We start from the raw sequence: 27,751 nt of genomic DNA on the forward strand, positions 1-27,751 counted from the left end.
TTGTCTGGGTGACCTTTGTTGGATCTAGTTCTTAGGTCAGAATGTCTTAAAGTGCCAAATATTTTAGGAAATTAAATTATATCATGTCATTGGAGTTACCTTTATCAATGGATTCTCAATTCATTGCAAAGTGAAATGAGATTTTTTTGAAATTGATTGATCTGTTAATTTTTATAATAGCAAGGATGATTTTAAAAAGACAAAATCAAAATCCAAACTCCCATTTTTTTTTACTTCTTGTGTACTAATTTTGTTTACTCCCTCAATGAAGCAGGGACCAGCTCACATGCTGTGTAGTGTCCTGTGCAGTGAAGTCTTACAAATGTGGCGACATAAAGGGTATGTGAGAATGTGAGGAGTAATTAACATTGATTTCAACATTTATTTAATCCTCCCAAATATATCTTCTTAGAGGTCGCTCACTGAAGCATCTTAATTCAGATGCACAAAGTAACAAAATTTTTGAGAAAGTAAGTGAGCTTTTAAAGCTTTTTCTTTACAAGGGAAACTCTCACAGGTCCCACAGGTGATTTGGGAATTGTTTAATGCAATATTTGTCCCTGCAATATCTGCTTGGCTGAAAGACAATTTACTGCCTGAACAGAGCAAAATGGAAGGTGAGATGGATATGATGAAAGCTTTTTCAGACATATCTTTAAGCAAAGAACACAGACTCCCTAGAAGCAATAAAAGCTACAAAAAGGCTTTTGTATGCACATTGGTCTGTTTGGATGCCCTTGGCCAAAGAAGTCCTGGACAGACTGGCTGCTGCCAGTCACTTCCCCACAAGGGACTGCAGGCTGACCGCTCACCTGTGGGCAAGAGCGTTGTGGCCTCCTCAAAAAGTGATGAGGATGCTTAAAAGTGTAAAACATTTGTTCAGTGCCTATAACCGTGAAGGGCAAATCACTTTTCAGTCTTCATCTCCGTCTAACTCTAAGTGCAGAGACCATCCTTCTGCAGTGCCGGAGCCAGGTGCTTCGGTGCAGGTGTGCAGCCCGCGCTCAGCTCCCGGGCAGAGAGGAGGAGGAAGAGGAGGAGGAGCTGGGATTGCTCAGGTGGTGGCGGCGGGGTGAGGCTGCTCTGAGTCAGGCGCTCACACACCTGCCTGCCGGCTCCTGGCCGCTTAAAGCACACGGAGCTGCCTGCCTGAGACTCCTCCGGACACATCCACTCGCACGTTTCACACCTGGCTCAGACGGGGAAAGGACCGCGATGGGGCTGTTCTACAGCAAGAGCCAGGTGAGAAAAGGCAAGAGGAGGCTCTGCAATGAGCTGAGCGCGCTGCCCTGGGGGCAGAGGGGACCTGCTGTAGTTGGGGATGGTTCACCTCTTGTATCTTCAGCTCTGAGAATTGTCCTGAGCAAAGCAGGGTTTCTTTCTGACTGAGTTTTGTGACTACTTCGTGTTTTGGCCTTCCAGAATGTAAAAACTTTATTGATGTAATAATTTACTATTTTGAAAATTCCTAGTTAATAAGAGAAGATACCTTTTTGCTTCCACCCAAATGGGATAGGCAAAACAACACACTGAGGAAAAATAAGGAGTTATCACTAATGTCAATGAATGCATAGGGAAAGTAAGAAAACTAATATTATGTGAGATGTTAAAGATAGCACTCTTAAAAATGGTGGAAGTTTTGGGGCATAAGGGAATGAATGGTAATGTATTGTTATATACTGATCTATGTATTTGTTGCAGTGATACTCCCTGCTCTGTAGGTAGTGTGCATGAAATGTCTCTTACATGTGTTTGTTGCATCACTACTCAGTTATGTTCTTTTCTCTTGGTTTTTGGTGTGGTTTTGTTGGAAGTTTTTTGGGGTTGGAGTTTCTGTTGTTGGTGGGATTTTTTATGGGTTTTTGTTGCTATTTGGTTGGGGTTTTTGGATTTTTTTTTTGTTTGTTGGATTGGTTTTTTTTGTTTTTTTTTTTTTTTTTTTGTAATTTAAAGCATAAAGTGTGCAATTTTTCCTCCATTTATTCCTTTAAGAAGGACAATTATCTAGAGAAAAAAGTACCTCAATTTCAGCCCCTACATATTAATTATCACATTTTTCTGATCCTTGCTTAAGGTGAGAGGATGACTAAATCAAAGCTGTTTCCTCACAAGTTTGTTAAATGACTTTTGGTAACCACTTTTAGGTTTAGATGGTTTCCCAAAATCATAAAAAGGCTTGGGTTGGAAGGAATCTTAAAAATCATCCAGCTCCAACCCCATCCCTAGAGGCAGGGATATCACCCACTATCCCAGGTTGCTCAAGGCCCCATCCAACCTGGCCTTGAACCACTTCCAGGGATGGGCACCCACAACTCCTCTGGGCAGCGTGTTCCAGTGCCTCAGCACCCTTTGAGTAAAGAATTTCTTTCTAATACCTGATTTAAATATCTTCTTTTTTTAGTTTAAAACCATTCCTTGTCATCCTATAAGTAGCTGTGTAAAAAGTCACTCTCCCTCTTGTTTATAAGCCCCCTTTAAGTACTAGGAAGCTGCAAATATTTCCTTTGATAGATTCCTCAGAGCTTTGCTTAAAGGAAGATTGAGTGAGCTGAATTATTCAAAGAGAGGTAATTAACTACAGAGTTGTGCCTTTCACTCACTCCTCCTGAGAAGTTCGGGATAGGTCTCTGGAAGGCCCTTTCCAGGTTCTTTGTTTTTTTAAAAGCCAGCACTGCTCTATATCAGACATAAGAATGTAATTATATAGCTATAAAGCAGCTGATGAGCAGCATCATTACACCCTGATATCATTACTAATTCCTGCCCTACTAGATTGTTTGCTATTTGTTGTGAAATATAATGGATATATATGACATCCTGTGAATTTTCTCAGACCAAGATGTGTGTCAGCTGTATTAATAACACAGCAAGGTTCTTTATCACACCTTTCTATGAGATTGGGTTGTAAGAGTCAGATACCTGAAGGTTTACCACAAGTGTCCTCAGAATGGAAAACGGAGGACTGCTCAGAGTCAGAGGTCTGTCAGAGGTCTGCTCTGTGGTCACACCTGGCTACAAACCTTTTGGGAAGAAGTCAATGCGCAATAAGGAACCTCAGTTCAGAAATGTTTTTATTGTTTGGAACTGAAACACTAATTCAATTCTATCTCTGACTATACTTCTGTTCTTCCTTTTTGCATTCTCATCCCATGCATTTTGTGTGCTGTTCAACAGACAGAACCGTCTCCATGCAACTTGCTCACCGTAAAAATCATACAGATGAAAAATGCCAGGAAAGCAGACTTGCGTGAGTATCTTTGCTATACCTCTGGAGCATCCTCATGCTTGTAAAACTACTCTCAACATATCAAGTGTCACAAACACTACAGACTATATTTAAAAGGAGAGAGATAGAAGATGTGTGATCCTGGCATGCTGAAGATGAGGTAACACAGTTAGAAGACATTGTTTTTCCTTTATCTTTGTCCATATAAAACTGAAGTGTAGCCACCAGTTGTAATGCAGAACATGTTTGCACAGATTGCATAAAATATTTCAGATCTGAATCTGCAAATGAATGTTCTTTTATTCACAGGAAACATTGCAATAAGAACTTTCTTTCCATGGTTCTTTCTTACAGTAATGTCCACCCTGTGTAACCCTGGGCCTCATAAAGAATATTTGATGTGAGCTTAGGACTGCACACTTGCCATCTCTTACAGATTATCAAATTTCATTCAGCAATAGGTATGGCTCACAGATAGCTTTTTCTATTCTTAAATCCTTTTACAAACTGTCCAGGAATCACAGTTATGCAAATATTTATTAATGGTCCATAAATATCTGAACTGCAAAACATTAGAAAAAAATGTCTCAAATGAAAACCACCTCCTCCTGAGAAGAGGGCTGATTGTCTTGCATCTGTTCATTTATACACATAGAAAGGTCTGAATGCAGAAAGTTTCTATATGAGCAAGGCCAAGCTGAAGTTGTTCACTTAAAAAGATACAGGACAAGATATTTTTGTACCTTTCTAACATTAGTTGCTTCAAGTTCTGCAAGAGTTTGGAGACCAAAGGTATGTGAAGAAGAGTTTTTCACTCTGATTTTTAGTGAAGAGCAGTAAGATGCTTTGTTGTTGATGAAAGTATGGGGAAGAAGAATCCATACGAACCTTCTCACTAGACTACTTGTACAGCATGGAAAGCATATTTGAAACTCAGTTATAGTCTGGAGAGAAATCCCTGCCTACAGCTAAAACCCATTTGAATGTACAAACATTCACACTGAGCTGAAAAAAGAGGTGTGGAAAAATTGCAACCCTTAGATATCTCCCTAGATAATTAGGTTCTATCAAAACATCTGCATAACAATGAGTTTATCAAAATTCCTCTCATCGTTTTTCTCATCTAGATCAATGCTTTTCATTTTAATCTTTAGGATGTTTTTTTTTCTGGATGGGGTTTATTATGTTTTGATGCTGTCCTATTCAATACTAGGGCATGAGACAGGGAGTGAAATGCTCAGCCTTTTCTGCTTCCCAGTCCAAGCAATGTCTCACCACCCCATAGAGCTTTCTAAAGGAGCAGTTTGTGTGACAGAGGTGATTTTGAAGGGGAAAAAAAAGCCCAGGACAGGCACTTGCAAAAGGTGAATGCTTTATTTGCTGTGGATGTTCATTGTGTAGGAAAAGAAAATCATACCAGTCAGGGTGAACTGCCTTGCTCATATATTTAAATGTTGAATCTAGTTTTGACTGACAACTGCTTATTTCCAGTAACATTTGATTTTACTGTGTGAAAATTTTCAGCTGTATTTATCAGAAAGATTTGCTTTTAAACTGTTTGAGGACGTATTTTTCTATGCAGTCAGACTCACAGAAGTCACAGAGTTCAATGACAGGCTCTTTATCATATAATTAAACCTATAGTTCAAAAGTTTAAATGAATTAATTTAGCTTCTGCTTAGCTTTTCTGACAATGTAAAGCTAGTGCGAATTGAATGTCCATAACTTTATAGGACTTCCACTGAGAAGCAGCAAAATGGGAGTCTTGAGATAAAAAAAAATGCAAAGAAAATTTTGCTGGTTTGTGTAAAACCAGGGGAGTATTGTAGAGTTGATTCAGTCATCTTTACAGCTTTCTAGAGATTAGCTTGACATAGGCTTACAAACTCAGAGGCACATGTCCTCCATCACCAGCAGACTTCTGTATTGGACCATTTTCCTAACACTGATTTTTTTCTCATTCTTCCTTTTCTCAGCCCTGTTTTTGTTACTTGCTCTTTCTTGCAAAATTTTATAGATAGAACAAGATTGTAAGTGTCACCTATTTTTGATTCACCTTACTGATTTTTGACATTTTAAATTGGCTTCTTCTATCTCTTGCTAATTGTGCCTAACGTTGCACTAGGTTTCTGTAGAGTTTTCAGATCACTTTGCTTAATACTTATCTAGTGCTTAAAACATCTCCCACCCTGGTGCTGCAGGTTAACTCTATTATTGGTCTATCTGCTCTGTTTTCCAGGTAATAGAGAAGGGAAAATTGATCCATAACAAGAGAATCTCAAAACCTCACGAACATCTCTTATGGAATAGATAGTAAAAGACCTTTAATAGGAGTTCAGTGCATAAGGGAGTATTTTTAAATAAGACAATTTAAAGTTTTGTTCTGCTTTTTAAACCCTGAATCTTTTTAGTGCACCCCTTCCCACTGATTCCTCAGTGTGTAATTTATAACACAAATTTCCACTTGTGTATTAATGCATATCTGATATCATTAATAACACATGTGAATTTAGTGCCTTGTTTGTGTTCTTCACATTCCCCTTTCTCACTGAGCACACCCACAAGCTTATCAGGCCCATTGGGCCTCTTGATATTCCTGGACCCGTGATAGCTTGCCAGTTCCCAGATTTGGGTGTGTCCTCCACAGGCATCCTGATTCCCTCATGTGGTAAGGCTTGGATGTGCATCAATCCAACCCACCCTTGAATACACAGCTTTGTCTCCTGAGATTTTGCAAATTTCAAGATCAACTGCTCACCTTGGGCAACCACCATAGCCCTGGGACAAACAGAAGGACATGACTTTTACAGCTTGGGAGTTCCCCATGGCAAGAGATCATGAATGCCAAAGTTTATGCAGGTTGCAGGCAGAATCTGGAAAAGTTCATAGAAAAAAAAAAATCCAGTTAAAGTAGGCTCAGGAAGTCTCTGTATCTTAAATTGTGAGGGCTGAGAGAGCATTAAATGACGTTTTCCCTCTTATACTCTCTTTAGACACCCATTTATAAATGTGAGGCATGATATCCATCCTTGATAAGACCAAAAGTCTTTCACAAAAAAGTGGACAAAGGGACTAAAAACCAAGATGCTGCAGAGAAATCATTAAGTGGAAAACAAATAGAAAAGCAAGGAAGCAGAGTGTTAAAGGTTAAACAATGTGAAAGTAGGCTCCTTCATGGGGATACTAAGTTCAGCAATTTTAAGCCATCATTCTCTGCTTCCTGGAAATGCCCAAGCCCCCTCAGTGAACATTGAATGTGGGCCCTTGGCTAAATGGACCTTGACCACTATAGAGTTAAAAATATTCTTCATAATTTTCTTAGTAAGAAAATTACAATTTTCAAGCTTTTACAGATTTTTTTAAACTATGTTTTTTTAAATTTGGAAACTTCAAGTTTTGGATTTTTTTATATAAGACAAATTTGGGTACTATATTTTATAAAATCATTAAGTATGTTTTATATTTTCAAGAAAACTTTTTTTACAGAATTGCAGTAGCAATTCTGCCACATATGAATCATGTGATATCACATATCAATTCATGTGAAAGTCCCTTGAGATCCAGGAAAAAAATATAGTCAGTAAAATGCATTATTGTTTGAGGAACTGTGTTCCACCACAATACTTATTGCAGGAACATGCAGACTTCCTCTGGTGTTCTGTTCTTGCACTGTTGTTATTATTTCATTGTTATTTATTACTTCACCATTTAAGCAGTTGCAACTACACACCAGCAGCCTATTGTTCTAGGTGCTGCATGAAATATGATTATAAAATCAGAGGATGTGGACTGATAAAGACAAACAAGGAAGGTTGTTTAGCAACATCTCAACAAAGGAGTGTTACAAGGAGGGATGTAAATGAGATTACATAAATACAATTTTAGGGATACTCGTAGGGTGCTCCACCCAGAGTTAAGGGGAGGGTAGGAGAAAGTGTGAAAGTTTTTTCTTGAAGTTTACCTATTAGAAGATGAATACTGAATGCTCCCTGGGGACAGGAACTGATCTCCTTGGACAGAATGAATTCTGATAGTCCACCTGTAAATTGCCTTCTGGAAGGCCACAGAAGTAGCCCACGTTCTTATTTAAAAGATAGTACTAAAAGTTTCAATGACATAAATTATCTAGTATTTTGCCCTCTAGAAGACAGTGATGCTGACTTGTCCCTCAGCCAGATTGAGACCACATTCTTAGTTCAGGTCCTTTCAGCACAATCAGAAAAAACTATACCTTAAGTATCATGAAAAAAATCTACCTCCCAGAAACAGTGAGGAGCTAAAGGCAGTCCATGAGGAGAAAGATATTTGAGGCTTCTGCCCAGATCACAGGTGGGCTGAAGCTTGCAGCTGTTAACATCAAAAAAAATGAGATGGAATTAAAATGAAGACGTTTGGTTGAGCCCTGTTTAAATTTGAGCTCTCTATGAGGCAGGTGAGATTTCAGCTGCTGTTTGGGATGCAGCATGTGGCTGCAGCTATGGTGTTTTTTAGCATGGGTCATATTGCTGTAATGCTTCCTAATTGTAAAGCACAATTAAGATCCAGTCCTGCCTGCTATTATCCTGGAAGATAATTAGACACTTAGTGTAATAACTGGACGAGGAGACTGTGCTTTCATAAATACCTGCTGCCACACCTCCCTTTGGCCGGATATTGCCCCACAGGAATACCATGGCTGCCATCCCAAGCATGTTTGAGAGCTGTTAACATGTCATGGTGGAGGGGAGGGACCCAAGAGGTGACTGGTGTGATGCTGTGCCGTGTGTATCCTGTGACAGCCTAATTGCTGTAGTTGGGCATTGGTTAGGCTGACATACAGTGTGGTGGGGGTTTGCTCACACGTGGCTGGCAGTGCCAGCCTTGTGTGTGTGCATGCAAAGGCAGAGGGACATTGCAGTGAGACCCACCAGGCAGGGCACAGGATAGGCTGTGGAGTGCCATTTCTCACACACCTGCTTATACCTGGAGGTGGTCAGGCAGAACACCAGCCTGAGGTATCCAAGATGTGTAAAAAAGGTTCCTGGGTGTTGTAAATGCCTCCCTCTTAACATCTGGAAAATAATTTACAAACAAGAGGTAATTAGGTTACAGAGGACAGTTCTGAAGTGCAAAGGGCATCACCAAACACATTTTGCAGATGGGAAAAGAGAAGCACACTTGTCTAGTGGCTGTCAGAAGTCTCCCAGAGAAAGTCAGAGATCTAAATAAGAAGTCAGAGCTCTGCTGTCTGACAGGTAGTTATTTCTCAAAGGTGGATGATACAATGCAGTAGCAGACAGTGACCACTTACAGACAAAAAATAATCGATGGAGTTTCAAAATACTACTGCGTTCTTTGCAACAGATCAAGTCAGAGCATGTGTTACTAATTGGAACATGTCAATGAAATAAACTGATTCACCCATAGACTTACCCATTTGGATCCTTCTGATCCTTCTCCTAGTGGTGACAAGAGCCAATAGCAATCTGTGCTAATATCAGTCTGGGCTTCCCAAAAACGAAAAAATATTTTTGTAGGGACATTTCCTTATGCACACAGAATTTTGGGAGCTATTAGAATTGTTAGAAGCTCAGCTGATTTATATGTATTTTAATGTGCTTTTTTAGAAATCATAAATCTTAATATATATGAAAACTATTACATCAGTCACTCTTCAGTCAAAGAAATCTTCTTTCATTCAGAGTTACACAGAAAAGATTACTTAAGCCTCAGAGAAATCAAGGGCAAAAAAAGGCCGATTTTGTTAATTCTTGAGTTGCACGTGGGGAGTCAATAACGGGTCAAGTCAATTATTTTGTGTTTCACAAAGTCAAGTCTGCCAGTAAAACTAAGTGTGAAAAGACTTCGGCCTATTCAGATGCTGTTCAGATGAAGGTGTGTCTGCTGTGTGATGGCAGGAATGCTTGAGTACATGGCATCACAAAAAGAGGAAATACAATTCTACTAATGGGATTGGCATTTATGGCAATGCTCCCCATGCTATCTTTGGCACTTGTATAGGTTGTCGTTCCTAACTAAGAGATCATGTTCTGTAGGGTGACCATCCCTGACTTTGAGTGTGGGTCCACAAGATCATTAATCTAATGATTCATACTTGCTTTTTTATTTCCTAATAATGATGACAAATATATTTGCAAGTAGATTATTCTGACCTCAGAATGAAAGCGCTTGTTGATGATGCAAGCCCTGCAGACTGCTGCTAACCACTTCTTCCTGCTAAAAGCTCCTACATGGAGGAGGGAAGGGTTCAGGTGGGAAGTCACACTTTACAACTGGCCACTTCAGCTGAGAAAGGAAAAAAACCACTAAAGCTGCCTTCCCTACATCTGGAAACGTTAAAACAAATAGGTGAACTTTACAACCTGTACGTGCCTCGAATGGAAACAGCAGAGCAATGCAATTTTGTACAAAGAAGCAATGTCAGCTGGGAAGAACATGCTGGGAATGACCAGATAGTGCCATGCTGGGAAGAACAGACAAGCTTCCACCTGTACATGAAGTGTTGCAAATACCTTTGCCACTCTGGCTGAGGCACAGAGACGCAGGTGAAAATAGTGACATTAAGCAATACCTGTTTTTATACAGCTTTATTGCTGAAAACTCTGCCCCAGTACAGCTGCTTCTCAAAGCAAGTGTTATCCATCAAACTGTTCAGCATTTCAATGCTTTTCTTATAATCTTCTTCACAGAAGATTAAATTCAATAATTTAATCTCCACTGGTGATTAATCTTATTTTCTTGGATTTTTTTTCTTTATATTTTCTTGAAAAACTCTGTTGCTGAGTATTTCCTTTTGTAACTTTCATAAGGGAAGAAAGCAGACTGAAATCAGGTGCCTTGGTAGAAGATGTGCCTTCTGTGACAGAAATTTGGCTTCATGGGAACCTTGAATGCAACTAGCTCTTGCCTCCTCCACAGCCAGAGCCTCTGAGGAAAAGAAAGAAAGAGGAAAGAAAGGATGCTCAGAACGTAGACAAGACAGAACTTACAGCTAGACCTACTCTAGACATATAAAAGCATGTTCATGCTTACCTGTGGAAGTCCAATGTGTAGGAGCTGGGCTCTGTCCATGTGCAGCCCCTGTCACAGCCGCTAATGTTGATGGTGGGCAGCCCTGTGAGGCCACTGTGTGTATGTGCTGCTATGTGTATGGATGGCTCTTCAGCAACACAACTGAGTATTTTGAATGTTTTTTTTTTTTTCCCAGGACTTGTAAAAAAGTAGTTCTCAAGAAGAACACACTGACAGGCTTTTACAACAGCAAAGCAAGATGGTTTTCTAGCAGCAGCTTGATGGTACCTTAGCTAGTGCCAGGCCAGAATTCTGTGTATTGCTTTATGTACAGAGCTTAAAAATGCCCACCTTACAGGGGACTAGATTGTTGCATTGGACCATTGCTTTCCTGCTTTCCCTGTCTTCAACAGTAAGTCAGTCTGATTGCTACGTGAGCCTGAGCCTGCCAACAGCTTCAGTGCAGCATTTCCGCACCAAGACTGTCCAGAACAGCAAGAACCCAACATGGAACGAGACCTTCCACTTCACGATTCAGAGCCAGGTTAAGGTAAGACTGCAGATACCTCCAACAGCTATTCTTACCAGATATCAAGCATACTATATAGTCCTTCATCTCTGCAGGTCCTTCCGAGATCCTTTGTGACGTATTCATACTCTTTTACTGTACTTATTTAGATTTTGATGGTTGGATAAGACTGTATCTGCCTGCATAGTCAATAGAGTACACAGAGAGTAACTGCAATATTTCTATTTTTTCATTCTTTCCCAAGGTTCTTCTGCTAAAGTGAAATATCTGTAGCATGTTACATTTGTTAAACCTTTCATATTTTCTTTTTCCCCAGAACATTCTGGAGCTTAAAGTTTGTGATGAGGACAAAGTAACTGAAGATGACCATCTCCTCACTGTTTTCTTTGATGTCTCCAAAATCCAGCTTGGAGAAAACATTCAGCTAAGTTTCCAGCTGAATCCACAGGTATGGATAAAATTCAAGGACAAAGCAGAGGGTGTAGTCAGGTGAGAATATGCTTGTGTGGAGAGCATGCCAAGAGGGAGCAGGGGGAAGCAGCCACCAAGAGGCCCTGCAGTATGGATTCCACTTGTCCTGCAAGGCCTACACTAGTAGTCTGCTAAATTAGTAGAGAAGATGCTAGGAGCAGGTGATACTAGAAGTATAACGGATATAACATGAAGAAATTAGGTCTGTGGCATGTGAAGCAACAGAAGGTGGACACTGATTTATAGAGATCCCTGAAGGGCATAGATTCCTGTAGGGTATCTCTCTCCATAGGAGACCAAGCTGTGGTGACTGCCTTAATTTTCTTTTGCAGGGAAAAGAGGAACTGGAGGTTGAATTCACAATGGAGAGCAGGTGTGTAAGATGAAATAGCTGGAGGGATAAGATGGAAACACAAGGGTACTGCTGCAAATCAGTTCACACTTGCAGTCCCCTAACACTGCCAACATCTGAATAAAACAGAAGGTAACTTTGGTAAAGTGTTTAATGTAGAAAAAATGCATGATGGTGCATGGTATGCATGCATCTACATTGGGCATCCAGACACACATAGAAGCAATCACAGGTGCTAGTGGGAGCACAGAGATATCCCTGATGGCAGCTGTTCATCAAGCTGAAAGGCAGATTCTACATAGGAGGAAGTTTTAAGTTTCCCCTCTTGTTCTTTACTGTGGGATCTCAGATGTTTGCTCTGTCATAATAAGTTTTTTTTCTGTGTTTCTTTGCTGACTGTAGAGTTAATGGAGAAAATAAGCATGTATATCAGTCCTAGTGCTGCTGATTTTTAAGGCAAATGGCAATTTCCCCCCCTCTTTTTTATGGCATGTTGGATGAATTCAGCAGCTTTTTAGCTCTGATTCTACAGGTTTGAACTGAGCAATTTTGGCCAACAGTGTGATTATGCTATCCCTGTGTAAATTGTCTTCAGTGTGTCAGAAAATGATCCTCTCTAATACAGTGAGGAATTCCTCACTGTTTGGATGTCCACAACTGTTGCAAAATTCAGACTCTAACCTGTGAGAGGCAAACTGGATTGAATATGCATGTGGAATTTCTGATTCTGTTTATCTATGCTGCCTGTCCAAAGATGCACTTTATCTTTAAAAGATAATGAAATAATGCTTAAAGAAGAGTCAGAAAAAGAGAAAAGTAAGAATGTGCTGGTTTTGAATTGATTGTTTTCCATTTTGTCTTTCAGTCCAGATCCTCCAGAAAACATTATTACTAATGGAGTTCTAGTGGTAATTTTTATTTCATAATCCTTTTCCCTTCTGTATAGGAATGCTTGTTGCAAAGCTGGTGTTAAAGGTACCAGGCCATTGTGGTGGCATGGAGGCATTGACCAAGACCAACATACACGGCCTAAAGCTGGTGTTGGCAATGGATTTCTCACATGGTCCCAGCTAGTGACTAGCGCTGGGAGAGGTTAAAGTGGTGAAGACACTGACCTGCTGCCAGCGCTCACCTCTGCCTTAAGTGAGCTGGGCTCTGGGGTATGACATCCCTCCCTCTCCTGGGGAGAGCTGGGCACCCTGTTTGGAGAGCCTTCTCCTGTGGCTGATCCTCCCCCAGGCCCTTGCCGGGCCACTCCTGCAGGCAGAGCGAGCAGATCCCTTCTCTTTCCTCATCACTATGAATTCTGTTATTTCCCATGGGGAAGTCCAATCCCATCTTCCTAGACCTGGTCGTAGGGTTAGAGGCTGGCACCACCTCTCCCCTGAGGCATATACCCCAAGGCCCTGTGGGCATGTGTCCAGTGGACTGGATGAGGTCATGCTCTGTTGACAGTGAATGCCCTTGTCTTTTGCCCTGGTTGTCTCTTACAGTCTCGTGAGGTTTCCTGTTTGGACGTGCAGGTGAACGACGGGAGGCTGAGGAATGACACTATGGGTGAGCCTTTCACTGGCATAGGGAGCAAATCAGGTTGCCACTTAATGGCAGAAGTACTCAGTGTTTTACAATTGAGCATGCTGGTTTTAAAATTATTTAGGATGCAAGACAAAATCTTACTGATGCCAGTGGCCTGTGGAGGTGGTTGTAGTTGATCAAAAATATACAGATTATTCCTGAATTTGGTGACATGAGCGCATGGTCTGATTTCCCCACAAAATATTTTCCTCTCTAGTGATGTCTTGCCAGATATTTACAATTTTCCAAAGCAGTTATGCAAAGAATTGAGGTTTTTTGGGTCCTAAACTTGAAGCTAACTCCTGTTGTCTCTGGATTCTGGGACAAAGTAATGGGCAGAATGAGAATTGGGCCTCTTTTACCACCTAACTTCATAGAATTTCTTTAGGTACAACCATAAAGACCATTGGGTGAAACACAAGACACAGTATATTAACAATGACATTTGCTGCACACTTAAAGCAGCATATCACTGCCATGTCAAGCCCATACTTGTGGAACTGTGTGCCTCCTACGCAATTTTTAAAGTACCTTCTTCTGACATCTCATGATGACCCAAATCCAGCACACTGCTTAAGCAACTGGATGATCCAGTCAAGCTCAGAGAAAAAGTTTGCCAGATGTGACTGAGAATGTTTAAGTGAGATAATTCTTTTGAAGGCTGACTATATACTTTGGAGTGTGTAGCTTTACAGAATATATTTCACCTTGAACCTTGTGGGTTGATATCTTTCTACATAAAGGCCATTTTTTATTACTTCAACAGACATATCAGATGCTTTTTGCATGAAAGGAAAAAACCACCAGACATTATTTTTTAAGTGCCAGAAATGTTTCAAAAGAAATATTACAGGTTGAAGGAAAGAGAAACATGATAGAGGGACTGAGATTTAACTGATACCAAAGAGAACCGTGGTCTGATACCAAAAAGTGTTTCTCCCAAAAGTCCAAAATTTTTGAAGTATCTCAGCAATAAGACAGTATGTAATACCTCAAACATTATTCTGGTGTAATAATAACGTATTTTGCACATTTCAGACTTTCAGAAGAGAGTGTCCCCCCAAACTATTATTGGCTGTGAATCAGTAGCTAATGAACAGAGCTGCAGTCTCTGCTATCATGTATATATCTAAGTGGAGTGGTGCTATAGCAACAGTCACTATATGACACGTTCTGTACACCATCTCTAAAACGGAAACCCTCAGATAAGTCAGTCTATTTATTATTGCTATAATTTGGATATCAAATTGATGTTGTTACTTTAGGAAAACATATATTACATTACTGTGTAAACAAATTATCCACATTTTTTGAAGATCTTAAGTTTGAACACCTTTGCTTCAGAGAGGAAGTTTGCACTAACTGTGGACGGGTCATACGAAGGAACCCAGATGCACACGCTGAGCTCCTGCCTGTGCCCGACGTCCCCGGCCAGGTTCCACTACATCAAGTACAACCAGTCATCGCTCACTGTGGCTCTGCCGCGGCGCAGACGGCTCAGCAGGGTATGTGAGCACCACTAACACGTACCTCTTTCATTGGGGACCTCTAAGACCCGAGTGTGTGTGCAGATCTGTGTGTGCGTGTAAGTGAGACAGAGGAGATTGGTTAGTGCATGTATGTGAGACAGAGGAGACTGCTTTTACCTTTTTTCTCTCTTTTATTTTTTTTTTTTTAGAATTGGTAACTTGTTTATTTTTTGTCTTACCTCTTTTTCCAGTCTATATCAAGTCAAAATGAAAGGAATATGAACGAATCTGTGACTATACCTCTGAACTCGCTTCCTATACAAGAGAAAATAGCAATAGGAGAGGTGAGAACAAGTCTTTCTTAACAGAAAACAGCCCAACAGGCATTCTATGCAGTGGAGTCTTCGAGTTCAGTGATTCAGTTCCTGTCAAATACGAAGCATGCTGTGGTGTAAGATGTGAATGACAGTTGCTCTGCAACTATGCAGCAGTTACTTTTTCTTTTGTTTTACAGTGGATCCAGGCATGCCCTGTGAAACCCTGTTCTGACTTTAAACTAACTTCCTCAGGACATATCTAATATGTATGTTCATCAACATAGTGTGCACCCTAACAGTGTGACAATTAGGACTTATATTTGCCAAGTGAATACCTGAAGTAGAAGATAAAGTAGAGATCATCCATATGGTTCAGATGCCCATCTTTCAACAACCTTCCCAAACAATGAATGTTAAACTATGAGAAGCTGAGGGGCCCTAAGCCCACCTAGCTTGGGTGAATGTCTTACTTTTATTCAACCCAGACTGTGCTGGAATTTGTGAAGGTCTCTCACAGTCCAGACCATTGCTGCCCAGATTATCCAGCCACATTGCTGAATTCAAAGATAGTGAAACTCAGGCCATAGATGGAGTTGGGGAGGGAGGTGCAGGAATAACAACCTGAGCATGCTTACACTGTTTGTATTGTGATTTTCAGGATAGGACAATTGACTTGTACACAAAGGCAAATGAATGGTAAGTGAGTCTCCAGCAAGACCTGATTCTGTAACTGGGAGGCATCTGTTCCTACACAAAGCTCATTTGAAATCAGCAGGGGTCGATGCAGGCTCAGATGGGAGCAAATATGTGAGTTCATTATGGGTTGTAGGCTTTTATTTGTAAGGTTCTCTTTTTTAATTGATGGCAAATTAAATCATAGGTCCCCTGTTCTCCAAATTTCCAAGCTGCTAGTGCATCTCAGCAACAGGTCTTGGTTTGTGTGCACTATTATGAACAGAGATGAAGAAAGCAGCTCCACAAAGAAATCACATTTCTGAATTATACAAACAAAATAGCTTCAAGGCATGGTAGCTGTTTCTCTAATCTCACAGCTGCAGTGCCTGTTGACAGTGGTTATCTAGTTACAGGATGCATGGTAGCACTACTGAAAAATTAATTATATGAGCAAATAAAACCAGAAGTCTGTAGTAGATTCCATAATGGACAGTGTGTCATGATTTGCTCTGCCTTCCTATTTGCATTTGCATTTTCAGCTACAGCAATTAGCAGAGGCCTGTCCGTGGTGTTGTTTTTTCCCATTTATTACATGATACTGCCCACAAACTCTCTGTTAACACACACAAGCACAGCTAGAGTTGTCCACAGTGACTAATAATACAACAATACCTGTGCCCTGGTCTCAGGACTCAGGGTCTGTGTTTCAGACCAAGAAACCTTGATGCCCGCCTGGGGTTTGACCTCTGCACAGATGAACAGAATTTCCTGCAAAATCGAAAGAAGGTAGTTGCTGCTGCACTAAAGGATGTTCTTCATCTGGAGGAAGATCTGCAGGAGCACGAGGTACCTAGTTAAGGGCACTTTTGGGGGATTTTTCTCTCTCCTTTCCCTCAAGCCTGGAGATGAGGGATGATTTTTTTACCTCCATCAGGATAAGGAGTGAGGATCATTAACATCAGCTCATCCTCCAGCGCACTTTGCCACCAGTGTGATCTCAGCTGGAGAGTTCAACTGTCTGTTTAGATGAGCAAAATCTGTGTTTCCACTCAGCTTACAAGTGAATTATTTGAAGGCATTTCAAACCAATAGTTTGATCTGTGTTTCTTAAAAATCCTCTCTGAAGTGCCAGGACCTAGTATGTTCCACTGGGATATACAGTATAGAGAAATGTTTCTTTATCTCTTAATTTATGTGTTTTATCTTACTAGTGTCTGGATGCTACTTTTGCATTTCTGTATTCTTTTGACATTATTTTTGCTTTAATGCCACTCTTTTATCTATGCTTTCTGCTCTTTTTTTTTGTGTCAAACAGGTGCCTATAGTGGCTGTGACCACAGCAGGGTGTGGCATAAGAGCACTCACTGCCATGTATGGCAGCATTTTGGGTCTCCAAAAGTTGCGTGTTCTGGATTGTGTTTCATACATCAGTGGTTCATCAGGCACAACATGGTGAGGAGTCATTTTGATACTCTTGTTTGGATCTTGCTATATTAAGAAAAGACTATGTTCTATCTTGGATTCAGAAAGGGTAAAGGTGATTAATGGAGTTATTGCTTCCATCTTTGTGCTATGAGTCATCTATGAAAGAATTATTGTGCATCGTGACCTATCCCTAACGAAAAGAGGAGACTTTATTGGAAGTGTAAACATCCTTAATCCTATGGAAAATGTTCTTTTGTTGTTATTAACTGTTTGACAGAAACAGCATTGACAACTGTTGTGTTGCACCTCAGATTAAATGATTTTTGCCTGGTTGCCTTTAGACTTTCATTTCTGCTCAAAGTAAACTCAAAGAGTAACTAAAAGATAAAATGATATGCATCCAAAATTCTACAGGGTGTATTCTCTGAGTTTCAAAAGCATCTTGTTAATTTCTCCTTGCATTCCATCATGTTTCCTGTCTGCAGGACAATGACAAAGCTATATGAAGATGCTGATTGGTCACGTAAGGATCTTGGGGAAGTAATTATTGAAGCACGGAAGCAAGCAGCCAAGTGCAAGATGGGGGCTTTTTGCTTGAAAAGTCTGAGGAATTATTACAGAGAGCTGAGCCAAAGGACCCAAGCAGGACATAAAACATCTTTTATTGATCTGTGGGGGCTCATGATTGAAGCCATGTTAAATGATGGGGTAATGTCTATACATCTTTCTTCTCATAAAGTTCTTGACTTAATATTTACAACCATTGCAAGAAACTAGAGCCCTAGGAAGAGACACCTGGTCAGTAACACTGTATTTGGTGCATAGGCAGAACACCACTTATTTACATTAATAAATTAGAGACAGTAGTATGTCTACATTGGAGCCTGAAGTGTGATTGAATGTGCCAGAAATACTCAGACTAGCTCTAAAGTAAGCAAAATGCTGATTAATACTACAGCTGTGCAAGAAATTGTTAAGGTTCTTGGGTGTTTTTTATGGCCCTATGCTTTTATCTCTCCTCTGCTGCAATATTTGCACAAGCTGCACTCTTAACTTGAATGTACTGCAGATGTACCCATTATGTCCAGCAGTTTGTGACTTAGTGATAAGGAAGTATATAGATCCAGAGCTGATGAGATATATTAGCTGCAGTGGGTGCCCTTCAGCTACTTTGAATTTGATCTCTCAGGATGTTCAGTTTCTAATTTTATTGTAATAACACAAGCAAAAACTTTCTGAACTTTCTCCAGACAGATGATAGCTGGAAAAAAAGCTATTTTATTTCCAAATTCTGTAAACATGGCTTATTTTTATCTAGATGAAACAGATAAAATTAAATACTCTAATTTCATATCATATTTCACACAGTGTTTCCTCAGTTCTACATAGCAAAATTTGTTAGAATTTAATTTGGCTGAAGTATACTCAAAACCTCCATTTCATGTATAAGTTGTTAGTATTGTACAGCTCAAGAACTTTTCCTCTGCGGATTTTAACTTCCGATATAGTATTAAAAAAAAGAAATCTTGATTAGAAGGGTCGTTAACATGCTGCCTTGAAGAACTCTTATCATTAACAGATGATATGATAACAGCTGAATTACCCACATATGCTGCATATTCTAACTTACATTTAACCATACAAAGCTAGAACAGAATGTGAAGTGATTCACTGCTGTCATTGTATACTGAAAGCTGAACATGGCCACTTAGCTTAACAGAAATTGTTCCTGCTTTCTTGTCCTCTGTTATTCAAGCACATGGAAATAAATTTAGGAGCAAATTCAGGAAAATGATGTCTTAGTCTTTATAAACTGATGTAAGCTAACTCTTTGTTTTTTCTTTTTTTCAAATCCAGAAAAGCCACCACAGACTTTCTGATCAACGTCAGGCAGTGAACCAAGGTCAGAACCCACTGCCCATCTACCTTGCCCTTAATGTCAAGGACAAAGTTGCCACCAAAGATTTCAGAGGTAATGTTTCAGTTGTGAAAAAGAGCTATATTTTCACCCAGGGAGATACACTGTGGGGATACAGTAAACAATGATGAATTGTTTTAAATTCTCACTCTGAGCCCAGAGAAGCAGTGTTCAAAAATATAAAAAGTAACTGAGCAGGCACATGATACACATCAAGAGTTCAGTATTTCGTAAGATCTCTTGGTATGTGATTGTGTATTTTCAGGTATTAACTTCAGACTAATAACACAACATAATTCTATGACATAGTCTCAGAAATTATATGAATTCTTCATGAAAGTGATTCACTAGAGCTTTAAGTTTGCTGCGTATATGTTCTGGTCCATGATGGGAACTATATGATCTTTAAAGTCCCTTCCCATCCAAACTATTCTGTTACTCTGTTTCTCATAGCTGGCTAAAGGCAATAGAAGTCAATGTGAGTTCTAGTCCACCTTCCATGAGAAAACTTTGTACTCACTAAATAAAAAGAAGAATTTGAATTTTCTCCAGCCCTGACATAGTTTTTTCACAAACCTGGGGACAGTGTGATAGCTGGTTCAGCAGTGGCTGCTGGTAGGGTTTGCTCGGGACAAATGCTAAGCCAGTTTTCTTGTGAGAGCCAATGTCTGAGAGGCTTATTCCAAACCTGACAACTGGGCTATTTTCTATAGTGGAGCTAACCTTGGTGCATGTGTTGGCAGAATGGGTGGAGTTCACGCCATACGAGGTGGGCTTCCTGAAATATGGCACCTTCATTCGTGCAGAGGATTTTGGCAGCGAGTTCTTCATGGGTCGCCTGATGAAGAAACTCCCTGAGTCACGAATCTGCTTCATGCAAGGTAACTCACCAACCTGGAGGAGTGACAAGACTTTAATAGAAACATTAAGGATTCAGGAATTCGTGCCCAGAAACCTGTTAGCATGAGGCAGCAGAGGCACAGAGTGAGTCGCTGACAGGCTCCCCAGGGAAGTGGTCACAGCACCAAGCCTGCCTGAGCTCAAAAAGAGTTTGGACAATGTTCTCAGGCACAGGGTGTGATTCTTGGGGTTGGCCTGGGCAGGACCAGGAGTTGAGCTTGATGATCCTTGCATATCTCTTCAAACTCAGGATATTCTATGATTCTATGTTTCCTGAGACTCATTCAATTGCCCTTTCCAGCAAAGGTGGTTTTATCATTTGGTCTAAGATAAAAATAAACTGAAATGGCAAATAAATTTTCATGTAACTTTGTGAGTGCTTTTGAGGCATCATCATTTCCTGTAGCTTGCAAAAACTTTTCAAAGTTGGAAATCTATGATACTCTCTGGAAGCCAAAGAAAATGTTGAAAAGAAATCAGTGGACTGAGAAAGAGGAGAATCAGAGAAGGAGCTGGCTGAAAATATTTCTTTAACAGAGGAAAAAGGAAATGAAAATAGAAACATGAAAACTGACTACAAAATTAAAAAAAAAAAAAAAGTTACAGGTAAAACATGATGAGAGGGAAAAGACTTAAAATTTTTTTCTGAAATAAGTTTGCCTAGATAGGTTTGCCTTTGGAGTCTACCACTGAAATACATGTCTGAGCTTATGCAAAAATTGGATAGAAATTTGAACAAGTTAGAGAAGAGCTGGGAAAGGAGCAGAAGGCAGTTTTAAAAGAACTTGTGTTTACATCTGCATTGCTTATTATCTCTCCCACTTTCTAGGAATGTGGAGTAGTATCTTCTCCAAAAATCTCTTGGATGCCTGGCACGCAGCTGACAATTCAGAAGACTTCTGGCACAGGTGGACCCAAGACAAAGTGACTGAAATAGGTAAACGAAAATACCTTCCTCCAGACCCCTCTTATAGGGTAACTGCACTCACATTTCCCATTTTTGAGCTTTTCTGTTGTCCTATTTCTCTCAGTCTTTGGGTATGGGACATACCAGAAAAATTAAGTTATTTGATTTTATTGAATAGTCAGTGCTTTGCTTAAATAGTGAGACTATGACAAGAAGGAAAGGCACCATCAGACAGGCCTTGATATAAAGGAGATAGGGGTGGACACATATGGTGGTCCCTGAACTGTTGTCCTTAAAAGGCTGGAAAAGAAATACTTGTGTCAAAGCCTCATGTCATCTATTTGTTATCCAGAAAGAAACTTGATTGTTTGTTTCAATATGTCCTTGCCTTGCACAGCACATCCCTCCCTCAAAATCTGACTAAATTGAAAGACAGTAGATGTCAAACAAGGTCAATATGTTGGAGCTCCTACACCAGCTTAGAGAAGTAGCTCCATACTGAAAGACCATTCCTTGGAAATACTCATGAGCACCTTCATGGCAAAATTCAAGCAAAGCCAGTAAACAGACATGGGCCACTTTTCTGTGGACTGTATTTTCATAAAAAAACCCCAAAGTCTTATGTTAGAGTTTATATAAATAATTTGCAAGTTTTGTTGAATTCAGGTGTCCACAACTGAACCAAATAGAACAATCTAGCTTTTTAAAAGTAAAAATATTTAGTTTAAAAGTAAAATGCTGAAATTTTTCTATGCTTTTCAAAATAAACTTTAAATGTAATATTTAACCTACATGGAATCTAAAAGCAGTAATTCCTTAAAATGTATTAATAAAATTATTTTCTACGTTTGTTGTTTGCTTGGAAAAGTGAATTACTTCAGTGTGTACCAAAATCATACTGTTTTATGAGAAAAATGTTCTTTTCGTCATGTGTAACCAACCAGAGTTTAGAAAGCACAAGTTTATACTTTTGTCACGAAATTAACTGGAACTCACAGCAGATCATAAGGAAAACAATGCAATGCTGAGCTGTGAACACATGATTACAGAAGACCTGTTGACCTTTGCTCCTCTTTGTGTCTTGCCTCTGCTTAATATGCCATTTATGCTGTGTATCTCCAGAGGAACAACCAGACCTGCCTGAGAAACCGTATGAGATGGCTACGTGCGTTTTCACTCCTACGAGCGGCCTCTCCACGACACTCCGGGACATCCTGACGGATCGCCCTGCTGTCTCCAAGTACCACAACTTCCTAAGGGGCTTCCAGATGCACAACGAGTACATCCAGCATGAGCATTTCAAAAAATGGAAAGGTGTGGATGGCTCTCCTGCCTACATATCTGCTTGGGGCAGGCACAGGGGTTGGGAATTAGCAAACGATGTTTGCAGGTCCTGAAGAGAAATGAGTGGGTTTTGTGGTTACCTGTTAGTGTTCACTGAGAGGAGGGAGAATGAAGGAACTTCTCACACCTTTCAGTAACACAAAGTTCAATTATTTAGTCTTTGGGTACTCAAAGTCCTCACAGGAATAAAAATTGCTAGGGTGGGGCTCTCCATATAATGCAACATCTGTGTAGGTTTAGGTGCAGTTCATGGGTTTAGGAACACAACAAAATGTGAGTGGACATGCTGAAGGGGCTTTAGGATTGCTTCACGCTACCTACCCTAAAGCAAAGGGAAAATCCTGGATGGGAGGGAAGCTCGCCTTCCTTTTGCCTTCTAACTTGACAGATGTCTTTTTGCAGTTTGCTAATAGCTCTGAATCTTCCACTCTTTAGACACCTTGCTAGACAGCTCTCCCAATGACCTGAGAGGCAACTCAGAACACCTGGAGCTGGTGGATGCAGCTTTCTTCTTTGAAACCAGTTACCCACCCCTTATGAGACCAGAGCGGAAAGTGGATGTCATCATACACTTAAATTACACAGGTGGATCACAGACATTGGTGAGAAGTCCTAAAACTGATTTTCTTTCACAACAGCTTTTGCTTTGCTTTCCACTACTTTCAAACAGGTGTCTGTGAAGCATGGAACTTAATGGAATTTAGTAACATGTTGTTTTCAAACCTTAGAAGAAGAATGGAAATTTCTAGAAAGGAAAATATGTGTATTTTTCTCAAATTACTTTTGAAATATCCCTAAGTTCTTCACCAGTGAAATACGGACTGGCAAAGTGAAGTTAAGAAAGTCTAGCTGCAATGTCTATTATAGTCTTATATATAATATTTAACAGCACAAATATAGTTGGAAAACTTTTGTGACTCAATCTGCATTTTGCTTATAAATGTATGATTTTTTTTCTTTTTTATTTTAATGTTGATTTTCTAGGAAGAACAGCCTAGTGAGTAATGGGTTTCTTCATCTCTATTTTAATATCTTTTAATAAATGCATTTTTTCTCCCTAAATAGTGGACTTGAAGTGAGGTATCAAATGCATTTACTGTTCTTGCAGGTATCTAATTTGGTTAAGATGGTTATATACATTTTGAAAGCAGTATTTACCAATAAATAGACAGTTTTAAACTTCAAAATATAAAACAGACTTGTAATTTTAAACCTGTCCCTGAGGGACACACCAAAAACCAGAAAGTTCAGTGGTTAAGGCTGTGTCAGTTTTTCAAGTGGAAGACATTTCAATGATGCAATTACACATGAAAAATACTTGTCTTTGTACTGCAGTGGAAATGATAATATCTTAAACTATATATCTTTGTTGTAGTCTGAAATCTTTTGGACATACTTAATTCAAAATGAGGTGGTACTTTTTTGTTAGATATTTTAACAAAGTTGGTCACCACAAATGGGCTTTCTGATGAAAGTTTTTAGTGCTGTATTTTAAGGTCTAGAGCATGTTATTTGAAAATCTTATGTTATTTCTAAAATTCAAAGTTATAGATATGGGTAGATTGGTCTTAAAACCCTGCTAAAGTTTACTGAGTTCAACTCACAAGTTATCCTGCTATATAAACATATAATGGGATTGGGAATCCTTCTGTGTTAGACTGCAAATTTAGTTTTGCTTAGAGCCACATTTTTCTCACTCAGTTCTCCTTTAATTAATGGTCTATAACATGATTTGAATTTATCTGTTCTGTTCCTACATCATATTCTCATTTTAGAGATGTGCTTTAGTACAGGTTTATACTCTCTTTGCCATCTTGAAATTAGGTGTTTTCCTGGAAGACTATTTCCAAATGGTTCCTCAGGCAACTGGAAATCAGTCCTTGGGGCTGCAGGTGTCCGCATTATTTCTGCTGTCTGACTCTCAGTCTGTTTTGTGCGACTTTGCATGAACTGCTGGGCTTTGGCAGCAGTCTGACCTTTGCTATCTTTTCTATTCCTTGTGCTGCTGCTGTTGACCAGCCCCTGGAGCAGGCTTGCAAATACTTTGCAGAGCAGGAAATTCCATTTCCCTGCATTGGACTGATGGATGATGAGAAGAACCTGAAAGAGTGCTACATGTTTGATGGTGCAGACACCCCAGGAGCTCCTCTGCTGCTTTATTTTCCATTAGTGAATGACACTTTTCAGACATATGTAGCACCTGGTAAGTTAACAGTACCCAGGTAACTTTATTGACTCAAGAAACATTCCCACTCCCTGGGTGTTTTTCCCTCAACCCAATAAAGCCTCCCTTTGTTTGCTTGTTCAAACTAGTAAATAGATTGCAAAATGGGATGATTCAAACTGTTTGCAAAATCTGGTGAAGTCTTGTGCATATTTTTATTTGTGTCTTGGTGCAATTCAGGGAATAGAAGAAATGTGTTCCTCAATTAGAGGAATGGAAACTGATCTCCTCTTGTAATTTCCAAGAGTTTAGTGAATAGAACAAAGTATATTTTTCAAATTATGTGTGGTTTTATGACACTCAGTTCTAGGTGAGAATCACAGTGTAGAATGGTTCTGTGAAGGGCCACTGTGCCTTCTATTTAGGCCATTTAATATGCTTGTTGAATATGCTGGAGTATCAAAGTAATCGTACATGAAGTGTCCTTCTGTATTTGAGATGGAGACTTTGATTTTAAGATGATTTCCAAGCCAACTGATATTCTACTTCCTTCTGTCCCAAATACCTTTATTCCTTTTGTGTTGTACCAAAGAACCTGCCTGGTCAGCCTTGAGCAGTGGTGACCGCGCAAGATGATGTGCCATGAGCTGGCCAGTAGATGGTGCTGATTGCAGTGGAAATGACACTTGTTTTATTCCAATGGGCTTTGCTCAGACGTAGATTTCTGAGAGATCACAGCACTGCACTTATCTTCATAGTAATTGCATTTATGATCTCTCCAAATTATTATTGACCGATGAAAGTATGGTATTTCTGTGGGACTATACAAACACATTCCTTTTTTTTCCCTTGACAGGCATGTTACGTAGCGCTGCTGAAATGGAACAGGGCAAAGTTGATATCTCCAGTTTCTCCTCTCCATACTCAACCAGGGAGGTCTCGCTGAAAGCAGAAGATTTCAACAAGCTTCTGAAGCTGGCTAATTACAACATAATGAACAACGAGAACATGATTCTTCAGGCCTTGCGCATGGCTGTGGCACGGAAGAAACAAGCCCTGAGCCAGCCCTCACAGGCACAGCCCTCTGCTTGAACAGCATTTCCCTGTTCCTTACTAAGCATTTACCAAGACAGCATACATGTGATAAATACTTCACCATTCTTGACAGGGGCCATAGCTTTCTAAGTAACCTTCTCAATCTTGTCCAGAATTGTGGTATTAAATTCAGCATTTTCTGTTGTTAATACCATCTCACTGTGATGTTCAAAAGATGAAGATTCAGCTGTGTGTGATAGTGAAATAGCATTAGCTCTCCTTGTTTGCAATCTCTTGGTGGATAGTTGTTAATATTTTTTCATACACAAAATATTTTGGCATTTCATTGGACTATTGATAACAAAACCATAAAGCCCTCTTCAGACACCAAAGGTGGTCAGCATCAATTTAAAACATTTTACTTTGTTTTAATAACCTGAATGAAATGGCCTTCTGCCTTTAGAGAGGTTTTTTCCCAGGTGCTTCTTTTTGGTCATGAATTGTCATGAAATAAATATTTTATGAAGGATGTTTAATTTTTCAAATTTGTGTTGGACAACAGAGATATGGATCAGTGGCCATTTAGGTCTTTGATCATCTATTCTTATCAATTAAATCAAACTTTAAAAATTTGTTTTGAAGGACTACTGCTGTTTCCTCTCACAGCCAACTGTGTCCTGTCCCAGATCACATATATGTTCTGCAGTTATCTCCCTGAAATGAAATTTTGCTTTAGCATCATTTGGAACTTGTTCAGTACAGTATACTGAACTATTATGAAATCAGAGAGCATGTGAAGGGGATTGCAGGATGTATGGTAATTGAACACTGGAGACATGCAATAAGATGCCAATTTTCTGTTCACTGCATCACAGTGTATTCCATACTCAAACACACTTAAGGCTAAGAAAGGTCCAGCAGAGAGAAGTGTTTCTGGTGAATTCTTCCTTAGAGGTAACTGGAGAGAAAGAGAGAGGTATTTTTTTCTAGATCTGGAGCTGGTTAAGAAGTTGGTTTTTACTGGTTTTACATAAAGAAGCATTGTGAAAGAAGGGCAGATGTTGGCATCTAGGAGTTTGTCAAGGGTCAGCCAAGATGAGCCTTACAGGAGTCCCTCAGAGCCTAAACAACTAGGCAAGAGTTATACAAGAGTATCTTCTTTCCACAAATTTTCCAACAAAGTACATAGATAATTTCTGCCTTATATTCTAAAATCCTACTCATTGTTTTATTTGAGCAGCCACTCATGGACTCAAACTTAAGGTACCTGACCTGTCAAAATGGGTATAATGACTGACTCCTTAATGCCTGCCAGGGAGGATATCATTATATTTGTCAAAGTCTTCCCATGACTGCAAAGTTCTGGGCATTTCAGCAGCTTTGTAAATTCTGCAGGCTCCGAAGAACTCTGGTGCAGTTTCAATTCTCAAATGTTGTTCCTTGTTGGAAATATTTTTGTCAGGATTAGATACTCTGTTTGATTTTGCCTGTGAACTTTTTCAGTGATGGTGAGCACCTGCTCCTTCCTGGTTTTACCAGCCTCATACTGGTTGGAAAAAACATATTTCTGAGACAATGGAAATAGTTCTCTGTAGATGTCTTGAACAGCCTGCTTTACCTTTTGTATGTCCCATCTCAGAATCTGTGATGCACCCTAAAATCTCAGATGATCTGAAGGAAACCAGAAAAGGTAGCTTCTCAGCCACTGGCATGGTGTTCAATTACTTTTTTCAATTTTTTCAATATTTTTCAATTACTTTTTTTTTGCTGGCATATGTTCAATTATTTTTGTCCCAGGTGCCAGTTCTGGCACTACTATTAGATTTTCTTCAAGCAGAGGCACTCGACAGCCAATGTCTGGGACAGGCTCTGTCCAGCTCCATGCCCTGCAGCACTTCCTGAGGAGGAAATTCTTTCAGAGAGAACCCTTGGGTAGGAGAGGTGACAGAGGCCTAGAGATTGGCCCATCCTTTTCCTTCCTTGTACTAAGTTGAGCTAGTGAACACTTTTTTTGTTGGGTAAAACACCTCTTTTTTGTAAAGTTTTGTTATTAATATTTCTGCTGTTACTGTGTGTTTCTTATCCCACTGTGTTTTGCTTTCAGTAAATTGTTATCTCAACCCATAAATCTCTCCTTTTGTCCCTCCCTTGCCAGATGGGAGTGGGAAGAGGGGGTGTCTTATTTGGAGTTTAATTGCTGGCTGGTGTTACACCACCAGCAGTCATTCCCTACCTCAGCTGAACACTGCTGTGTTAGCTCTGCATGGCAGCTTTTGGTAGCAGAGGCCTACAAGGGCGGCCTATGTGAGAAGCTGCCAGAAGCTGCCCCTCTCCAGCAGAGTCAATGCCAGCTGGCTCCAAGACTCACCCACCTCTGGCCAGGGCCGAGCCCGTTGGTGGCAGCTGTGCTGCCTCTGGGATAATGCATTTAAA

General features: G+C 39.9%; 1 protein-coding gene across 1 annotated transcript; it reads left to right on the top strand.

Moving 5' to 3' along the window:
- The first annotated feature begins 1,169 nt into the window (after window positions 1-1,169).
- LOC128789467 (cytosolic phospholipase A2 epsilon-like) lies at window positions 1,170-27,446 on the top strand. The gene is made up of 20 exons (XM_053945483.1): window positions 1,170-1,242; window positions 3,175-3,247; window positions 10,651-10,787; window positions 11,083-11,214; window positions 11,570-11,610; window positions 12,455-12,497; window positions 13,083-13,146; window positions 14,509-14,669; window positions 14,885-14,977; window positions 15,609-15,646; window positions 16,315-16,471; window positions 16,941-17,077; window positions 17,536-17,758; window positions 18,908-19,022; window positions 19,712-19,849; window positions 20,698-20,805; window positions 21,898-22,089; window positions 22,555-22,721; window positions 24,139-24,322; window positions 25,140-27,446. The coding sequence occupies exons 1-20, from the start codon at window positions 1,216-1,218 to the stop codon at window positions 25,373-25,375; spliced, it is 2,466 nt and encodes an 821-aa protein (XP_053801458.1). The 5' UTR covers window positions 1,170-1,215; the 3' UTR covers window positions 25,376-27,446.
- The last annotated feature ends 305 nt before the right edge of the window (window positions 27,447-27,751 follow it).

Source organism: Vidua chalybeata, chromosome 6 (genome assembly GCF_026979565.1).
Source record: "Vidua chalybeata isolate OUT-0048 chromosome 6, bVidCha1 merged haplotype, whole genome shotgun sequence".
Taxonomy (NCBI): Eukaryota; Metazoa; Chordata; class Aves; order Passeriformes; family Viduidae; genus Vidua; species Vidua chalybeata.

Bases quoted from the DNA above. Each gene is read 5' to 3' on its own strand.
- LOC128789467 (XM_053945483.1), top strand. From the start codon at position 1,216: ATGGGGCTGTTCTACAGCAAGAGCCAG. The intron at 12,498-13,082 runs GTAATTTTTATT...TGTCTCTTACAG, and splicing joins TTACTAATGGAGTTCTAGTG to TCTCGTGAGGTTTCCTGTTT. The intron at 17,078-17,535 runs GTGAGGAGTCAT...TCCTGTCTGCAG, and splicing joins GGTTCATCAGGCACAACATG to GACAATGACAAAGCTATATG.